This window comes from Syngnathus acus, chromosome 2 (assembly GCF_901709675.1).
Source record: "Syngnathus acus chromosome 2, fSynAcu1.2, whole genome shotgun sequence".
Lineage (NCBI taxonomy): Eukaryota > Metazoa > Chordata > Actinopteri > Syngnathiformes > Syngnathidae > Syngnathus > Syngnathus acus.
Genome location: NC_051088.1, coordinates 4562253 through 4571712, shown reverse-complemented (window position 1 = coordinate 4571712; position 9460 = coordinate 4562253). Strand labels below are relative to the sequence as shown.

General features: G+C 41.0%; 2 protein-coding genes across 2 annotated transcripts; both read right to left on the bottom strand.

Moving 5' to 3' along the window:
• Positions 1-1731: 1731 nt before the first annotated feature.
• On the bottom strand, positions 1732-6654 carry ppih (peptidylprolyl isomerase H (cyclophilin H)). The gene is made up of 9 exons (XM_037273840.1): positions 6476-6654; positions 5475-5539; positions 4619-4642; positions 4486-4530; positions 4358-4400; positions 4057-4149; positions 2693-2780; positions 2542-2582; positions 1732-2416 (listed from the first exon to the last, which is right to left on the bottom strand). Exons 1-9 carry the CDS (start codon positions 6539-6541, stop codon positions 2348-2350), a joined length of 534 nt encoding a protein of 177 aa, XP_037129735.1. The 5' UTR covers positions 6542-6654; the 3' UTR covers positions 1732-2347.
• A 724-nt stretch (positions 6655-7378) lies between these two features.
• On the bottom strand, positions 7379-9156 carry taf10 (TAF10 RNA polymerase II, TATA box binding protein (TBP)-associated factor). Its single transcript, XM_037276600.1, has 5 exons — positions 8729-9156; positions 8142-8305; positions 7991-8055; positions 7784-7898; positions 7379-7664 (listed from the first exon to the last, which is right to left on the bottom strand). Exons 1-5 carry the CDS (start codon positions 8865-8867, stop codon positions 7575-7577), a joined length of 573 nt encoding a protein of 190 aa, XP_037132495.1. The 5' UTR covers positions 8868-9156; the 3' UTR covers positions 7379-7574.
• Positions 9157-9460: the final 304 nt, after the last annotated feature.

Sequence of the window (9460 nt, the reverse complement as noted above, 5' to 3'; positions counted from 1 at the left end):
TTGTACACAACACGCCGCTCTGGCCCAGTCAGATCCGACAGCATAGACTACAAAAGCAAAAGCTCAGGTTTGTAATTTCAAGCTTGTAATGTTCAGAATTTTATCTTATAATAAAAACCGCATTCTGGCGGTCAACATCATCTTGAGTTCAAGTCAACATGAAATTGGGGACTCGCCAGAACGCGCTGTGTTGTGTTGTGTTGAGCTGGTTAGGGCAGTGGTCCCCAACCACCGGGCCGTGGACCGGTACCGGTCCGTGGGTCACTTGGTACCGGGCCGCCAAGCCGCACAGAATTTTTTTTTTTTATCGACGATCAATTAATTCAGGTCAAGACACTCGTCCCGGTCACGTGACATGTTTCCCCAGTCGAGCCCGCAAAGCTAATATGTGGCGACAGGCTAACTAACCAGGCAGTGAAGCATTCAAAACTGCTTCAACACATGGAGACCAAGCATCCTGCAATAAAAGACAAACCTTAAATCACTTCGGGTGTCATTGTCTCCGATTACGTCTAGATGGGACCGGCTCGTTTCTGAGAAACAAACTCAGTGCTCCCACTAATTCAACGTAATGGTAATGATATTATAAATGTATTATTTATTTATTTATATAAATGTATTATTTATTTATATAAATGCCTTGGGGGGGGGCGCTAGGAATTCACTGGGGAGCCAAAGGGGGCGCCAGTCTGCAAAAGTTTGGGAACCACTGAGTTATTTGAATAATTCTGAATGTTACGTCAGGCCCGTTCTCAGCTCTTCGTTTGTGTTTATGTCACGTTAGCTTACCTATCGTTTAGCCTGTTGTTGCTCGTTCATGTCTGTTCTTGGTGTTGAATTTTGTCGAATAAATGTCCCCCAAAATGCGACTTATACTCCGGAGCGACTTATATATGTTTTTTTTCACGTTATTGTGCATTTTATGGCTAATGCGACCTATATTCCGGAGCGACTTTTAGTCCGAAAAATACGGTAATCAATTTCATGATCCCTAATCTTAAAAATGATACAGAAGACGTATACAGTATTACCAGCCACTTAAAATTGGCCTACCCAAATCACTCGGAGGAATCATCGGCAGGGAATCCAAAAGTGGAAGTTCAGTACACATAGCAAGCAGACAGACTCAGACTGGGCGTGAGACAAGCCCTCTGCAGCCCCCGGCCATTGTAATGTTAATGCTCCACTGACACTGTTTATGAGCATTGGCTGTGTGAAGAGCTCCTTGTTCACGTTCTCCCACACAAAGATGGGCTTTCGTATTGACCTCAGAAAGCTTCCCCATGAAGCCGCCACACAATCTATTTAGCGACACACACACGCGCACACGCACACACTCACAAACACAACGGAAAAGAAAATCCTTCCTCCAGTCTCCATAAGAACAGTCCCCATCTAAAAGGGATCTTTTGTGCCAGCGGAACGAGGTCCAAGGCAGAACAGCCAGCATGGATGGGGGAGGGGGACGAGCATGGATTTGTATGGATAGCTGGGATAAGGGGGGAGACAAGTCAGCAGAGGATTTCTTGCTCATTCCGCTTGGTTTTAAATGTGTGAAACACCATCACTGGATCATTGCTCACCAATTCACTTCAAACACAAACAGTCACCCAAGCCCATTTCTTTTCACATTATCACGATTTGAGACTCTCAATTTGGGTTGGTGGGGGAAGGCGTGGGGGTGGGACCGGCTGGCAACGGGCTCAATAAAACACTGGGAACACAATGTTCTTGCAGTATAAACATTACATTTTCCCCCATTCTTGCCATTCAAAAGGAATGAAACCTTGGAGTAAAATAAAGGTGCCTGACAATCAATTTACCATACAACATTTAGAAGTGCAATATTTTAAATATCTTTTTGAAATACATAGCTATCAAAATATCTTTCACTGATACCATCATGATGTTACTGTTTAGTTCGTATTACAATATGAATAAAATGTGTAAATGTATGAAGAGAAAGGCTATTTGAAAGCATTTGAATTCAATCTAGACAATTCATCCATGAATATATTATTAAAACTGTATCATATGAATCTTGCAAATGTGGTGGCACACTGTGGTGAGCTCTGATGCAACAACTAAACACATATTTTCACCCTTCTCTCACAGTGTATGGTGTTTTCACTAATATTGCAAATTGGGAATTTTATTCACAGACACACACAGACATGCAAGTGTCAAAATGTTTTTTTTTTTAAAGTAAAACAATTTATTTCCTATTTACGATACAAAATTGGGCTGAATCTGTGGGTTTTACACAAAGTGAGATTAGACACTAAACACTATGCAGGGTAAACAAATAGGACATACTGTAACCTCATGCGTACAGAATCATTTTTCTTCACATCTCTCCACACTGTGCAACGAGGATCGGGAGCTTAGGCTTGTTGTTGGGTCCTGTGGGAACGTTCTGTTGGAGGTTGGGATAAAGAATGATTTTTTAAAAATATTTAACAGTAAAAAATTAATGTGTCACACTGCTAACTCTACAGACATGACTTGAGTGAAGTCAATTTATATTAAAATGTATAGTACCTCAATCTTTCTCATGATCAGCAATCCATCCACAACTTTACCTGAAACAATCACGGATAAGAATATTAAACTCACGTTTTCATGCAGAAAAATATATCTTTTCAAACTGTGAATAAATACAAATTCCTCATTTTTGTGGAGTCACACTCACCAAAAACAACATGTTTTCCATCTAACCAGTCACATTTAGTGCAGGTTATGAAAAATTGGCAACCATTTGTCCCTGGACCACTGTTTGCCTAAAAGAAGAATGAATGATTACAGCAGAATCTTAATCTCGCCAAAAGAAACAGAATTCTATATTTACCATCATCTGTGTTTAAAAAAAACGAAATTTTCTGATTACAGACAAAGAAAGGTGTTTGAAAAGGCTTCCGTAAGTTCAGCTTGTCAATGAAATAGAATCTCAATTGAAACAGTTTTATGAGGATAACATGTTGAACCGGGTCCAAACCTAAAGTCAGCATCGGAGCTGCTAAGGCATAGGCAAATACTTTTTTGTGACCTTGTTGGAGTTCAATTAAATTATTCGACTCACTCACGACATTTAGTCTACATTGGTCAAGCCAACCATTACCTGTCACAGACATGTATAACCAAGCTTGTCTGTGAAATTCACTTATAAAACCACTGTAATGGCTAACGGATGTGACTGTAGATAGCAGTGTTGCATCGCTTTGGATTTGCAATCAACACAGCTTTTGAGAACAAGATAAAGATTAGGGACTGAAACTTCGGCATGTCACATTTATGAGTGAGAGAAACCTCAATGCAGTGGAAGTCGGACAAGTTCAGTCACCTCACAATTACACGTATTATGTTTATAAACAACACTGCATCATCATCATCGGTTTAAAGTCCGCTTTCCAGGCGCCGCTGGGTTGGACTGGGTTCTCGATATGGCCTTCTTCCACCGGGAACGGTCCATGGCCATCTCGTGGTTGATGCCGAGTGCCTTCATGTCGGCTGCCACGGTCATCTGCCAGGTCTTTTTAGGTCGGCCACTGGGTCTTGTTCCCTCTACGTTATACGACATAACTTTCTTCACCCAGTCGTTCTCGTCCTTCCTCACTACATGTCCGTACCATCGCAGTCTGCCTCTCCTCACCACATCCACTATGGCCTCCACTCCCATCTTCTGTCTCAGCTCTGCACTGGTCTTTTCCTCCCTCATTGACACACCACACATCCATCTGATCATCCTCATTTCTGCTCTGTTTAGTTTGTCTTCGTGTTCTGTTTTCAGGGCCCATGCCTCACTTCCGTACGTCAAATACTTCAGGAACAGGCCACAAGGAAAAAGATAAGTGACAGAAGGTAAAAATGTCAAAAACGGGTGGGGGAGCCTGAGTTCAATCAAACTGCAGAGTAGCCGGAGGTTCAATGATTGAAACTACCAAAGCTACAAAACGTATGAATGATCACTAATCTTAATGGCAGAAATGAACAGGCATGTTATTTTGTTGAGGGCGCCATAGAGGCGTGGGCAATTAAAACTAAGAGAACTCAACATACCATGGATAGAAGACCGGGTGCAGAATGCTTGAGTCGAAAGTTTTCATCTGCGAACGGACCTCTGTAGATGCTGCAGATGCCAGTGCCGTCACCCTTTAAGAAACAGCGCATAACGAACTCACAAAAAACAGTCCATTTACAATTTTAGAGGAGCCCAGCAAGAAGGTGCGCATACATACATTTTTTTTTTTTTACTTTGCTTTTTTAAGCACAAACCCAAGAGATCAAACAACTTGTAGCACTTTGTGGCCTATAAATGCAGCTCCTTCTCATGCCTACTGTACTACTGTCATTTACTCACATTGACAAAGTCCCCTCCTTGGATCATAAAGTCTTTGATCACTCTGTAAACGAACAACAAACGGGGTACGTTATAACAGACAATGAACTCTGTTCAGTAAAACAGCAAATACAGAGTATCATCCAAACCTGTGGAATGTACAGCCCTTGAAACCAATTGGTACACCGTCCCTCCTGTCAGACAGATATTTATTTTAATATCTCATAAAAAGCAGCCTTGTATGTTCATACATCAGTAACATTTATAGTAGATTTGCCTTACCGGAACTCTCCAGTACAGAACTGCCTGCAAGAAATGATGAAAATTTGAGTCGTACGATATTGGCTCAGATACCAATCATTTATCCATCCATTTTCCACTCCAATCGACAGGGTCCGGCAAAATGATCTCGACACATTTGTAGGTTTAATAAAATGCAAATAAATTAAAGAAACAATTTATTTTATTTTTCCGAAAAGTACATATAATGCCATTTTGCTTTGTTTTGTTTCGTTTCATTTTGTTTTCGAATAATGTTATTTTGTTTCATTTCAGTTGCTAACATGAATTGGACCGGTGAGCATCGCGCTTTCATTGTGGAAACGTTTATCGAGAACGAATCTGTAACTGCAACACAACGAGCATTCCGTTTGCGCTTCAGACTTGGTAGACATGATCCCGTACCTGCTCGAAACACGATCTTGTTGTGGGTTACTAACTTCAGAGCCAGTGGATCAGCATTGAAACGAAAATCAACCGACCGACCTCGCACCACCAGAACTCTAGAAAATGTGGCAGCGGTAAGACCAAAACAACATTATTCAAAAATTATTCAAAAATGAAATGAAACGAAACAAAACAAAATGATATTATATGTACTTTTCGAAAATAAAAAATAAAACTTTTGTTTCTTTCATTTATTTGCATTTTATTAAACCTACAAATATGTCAGATCATTTTGCCAGACCTTGTACTATGTTAAATGGTCATTTTTAAACACACTTTTTTCCCCTCTCTGTTATTCACAGACAAAAGCAAAATAGGCCCTAATTAGTATTTACTTCATCTGAAGGGTGGGGGGGGAAAATAATTCCTGAAAAGACAATAAAACGATGCTCGGATTAAGATCACAACATACCGAAAATTCTCGGCCGTCCTTGGGACGACATCAGCAAAAAGTTCGACTTTCATCCGCCCCACATCCTGTAATGTAGAGGAAATGTTGCGTAAACAGCTGATGGGACATGGGACAAAAATGTTATCTTTAGAAACAATCCATGAGAGGAAAAACATTAAAATGTCTATACTGACAAAACGATGTTAAATACGGTTGATCTGAGCTTTGATGTCATAGTAATTCCAAACCCTCAAACAACTGATACTGTAACATGTATGGAGCAACAGCACATACAAATATAGAAGATCACTTCTATGTTTTTCTGTGACTATTCCGATCTTGTGATGTGTCCATTGAAACGCACGGTTGACATTATGACAGCAGTTGAACCTGCATTAAAGTTTTTGGAAGGCCAAATTTAACAAATGTTATAGGGTTCACCAAAAAGTCCAAGATCTCAAACGTTTTGTGAGCACTGAGCAGAGTATGTAAAATGCTGGATTGGATGCTGGGACTACGGTGAATTGGGAAATGAGCAGAAGTCTCATTCCGTGTTGAGCGTTACACTTCAGTGTGCATAACTCTAAGCTACTAAATTGGCCTGACAAAAGTTCTGGCTAAGGTAGGAGGTTAAGGAATTTGGTGCAGAGGTGAACAAGGAACCAGTGCAAAGTACAAAGTATGGGTGGTGTGTTCATGTTTACTCGGTCTCATTATGACAAGAGCAGCACTGTTGGCGCGTTGAATGCAACAAAAAATGGTTTTGTATCAAATCCTCTGTGTGGTATCGCCAATCCCTTCACGAGAGGATATGAGCGATATAAGGTGCCCATATTTGATCAATTTCCGCCGGCACATATGCTATCTTTGAAAAGAAGAATAAACATCGGGCCGTTTGAATTTTGAAAATATATATTGTTTTAAATTGTTAACTTCCTTTCTGCACCAGCCGCCGGTGTGCCTCACGTGTGTTTCTCCACAACGTCGTGCACAAGCGTCACGAAAGTCTTTCAACAACTCACCTGTCCTCCGATTGTAACATCAAAAAACACAATAGGGTTGTTGGGGTTCGTCCCTTGAACGGACATTATTCCCACCTCAATGCGTTTTAGGAGGAAAATAAAAACAGAAGACACTCGTTCGGAAACGAAATTGAACAACCGGAAACTCGTACGGAAACCGGAAAGCCGTGTTACTGCAAGCCGTTAGGGACAAACTGCACGAAAACGCAAAAGGCAGGGTCGTATAAAACCGGTACTCGAGGGCAGCGAGCCCGGATCTTTAAGATTTCTTCTTCTTCCAAAACACTTGATTGAAATGATTGGGATCATTATTAGTCATCCTATGAGCTAGCTGGTGATCTGGTCGCTTGACTCAGGTATGATGGTGTGTTTGACATCAACAAGTGGATGGCTGTGGGTCTCTTGAAACAGAGATGGACATCTCTGGCGTATGGTAACAACTCAAGGTATGTCAGAATTGCACATTTTACTGTAACCACGAAGAAGGCCTCTAGAAAAAATGATAGGGTAAAAAAAAACACTGCTTCGTAACACTACATGTTCTCCACACGGTAGCCTGAGTTGTCTTTGGTTATTCTGGCCTCCGGCCACACTACAAAAACATTCATATTAGGTTCCTTGAAGACTTTAAATTGTCTCTAGATGTTAATGGTTCTCCATTTGTGCTCCATCCACGGTGGCTCAAGTAACCCTAATGATAAGCACGATATAAATTGGTTAGCTGGATGGATGAATGAAACTCAAAATTACGAATTTAAGTCTGATTAACAAACATCAACATTATAAACCACCACTCAGATATTATACTGTAAGATACACTGAGGTAAACACTCACTCAGCTTGTTCGGACAATTCAGCTCAACTTCTGAATCCCATTTTGAACAATGGAATAACTTGCACACATTTACCTTTTGGGTTTTATTTACACAATAAAACGTACATTTACAAACAAAAAAGTCAAAGGTGGAACCCCAAAACTAAACAATGATTTCAAAACATGTCAAAATTGCACTAAAGCAATGTGATTGAAAATGAGCATGTTGACAAACTAGCAGGTTAGCCAAGAATTAAAACTAGATGATACAAAAGGAACACACATCTATGTAAAGTAGTAGGGCTTCTTGACGTTGACGCCATATTCCGCGAGAGCAGGGGCCAGGTCCTCCATTGTCAGAGTGTACTTCTTATCCTACAAATCAACATGACAAAACATGAGAACATCAATTTGTTAGGATAAAAACAATGGCATATGCATATACGTTAATTTTTAATGCACATCGAAGTACATGGGGATATGACGAAACAAACCTTTGTCTTGCCCCTTGAGCTTCCTGACGCAGTTCCCTTCATTTTACAATACTGCAGCGCGTCGTTGGCAATGTCTGAAATGAACTTTTGCGAGGCCAGGGAGATCAAACGTATTCTAAAAAAAAAAAAAAAAGATAAATAATAAGCTTACACAGTTTGGTATAACTGTCCCACACTGAATTTTTAACAATTTCCAAAAACACATACATTCTTGGATCAGATGCTTCAAAGCCAGCCCGGTTGAGGTAGTAGCCTGTCACTGCATCAGGAATCTGACAAAACAAACAGAAAAGGTTGTTGTTTACTTTGATAGGCTTGTACCTCTTTATACAGCACGGAGGCGAGAAGTGAGACTTGCCGTGGGAGTGTACTCTTCCAGCTGCATGACGAAGTCAGCCAGTGGGGTTGTGGAGACGGCGGGCTTAATGTCTCCGTTAGTGATGCCTCCTGGAACATAAACTCCATTGGGTACAGATGAGTCAGATGATGACGAGGATGTCACCATAGGGGTTGGAGTCGAAGCTGTAAGACAGGTGAATGTGTTTTATTTACAGAGATACAAAAGAAGCATTTTAATCTACTGCATTTTGAGGATGTATTGCAGACAAAGTTCCGGATCGCAACTGGAGGTGGTGGGAGTCAGTTGGTATCGCCTAGATAAGGGATGTATGGTGTAAATGACAATCACACCGAGGATGAGTGCAAAACTGAGCGTACCGCAACGATGTTGAACCGAGGCAATGTTTACTTGTATCTGATTCGTGAGCAAAGCGGTTCGTGAGTCAAGGTTACATTGCGTCAAAAATACGACGCAGAAATACATACTACTGAGTAAAATGTGTAATAAAATTACTAAAAAGAATCTAGGATTGTATTTTTACGATTTGCGAAGGTAACAAAAATGTCATCGGTGTTCTCAGATGATCGTAGAATTTTATCAATTACCATTGCTGGTGACCGCAGGGATGCTGCCGACATTGGCCGCCGCATTCTCATTTGCGGTACAATTGCTTGAAGTTAAAGACGTCGTGGCGTTAGACGAAATTCCGGTGGTGACAGACTGGTTGGCGTTGTCAACATTCATGTCGATGCTGTTCACGTTTTCACAGATTGGAGAGAAACAACTTGGCGGCTAGCTAATGCTCAAAAGTCGGCTACTATTTTCTTGGCGAGCAGTTAAAGGAGGCTTCAAAAGCCCACACGTCCAGCCCTGTGAGTTCTCAAAGAGACATTTGTGGCTTAGGAAGCTCCCACTTGTGCTACTTTAAGCCCTTGTACAACGAAACGAAAACGGAGTCACGAGCTAGCGAACATCACCACGAATGTTTGTAGCCAACCAGACTTCTTCTTCTTCTTCTTCTTCTGCCTCTTCTTTTTCTTTGGAATTTGTTTGGCCGTTGGCTAACCAGTAAACAGGCGCATTACCGCCATCAACTGTACTGGGGTTTATTTGACACACAATTTGATGGCAGGGGTGAAGGTCCAGATTCAACTCGATTGTTTAGACTAAAAAATTGCAAGGAATATAAGATCACGTTGTTGTAATATATTGTTTTTGTAGTTCGCACTTTGCCTCGTTATTATCTCTCGATATAAAGTACTAAGTAAGTACATTACAGACGTTACAAATGGCGTCATGTGACCTTCGTTGTCCGACTGTGACGAATTTAGCCGAAA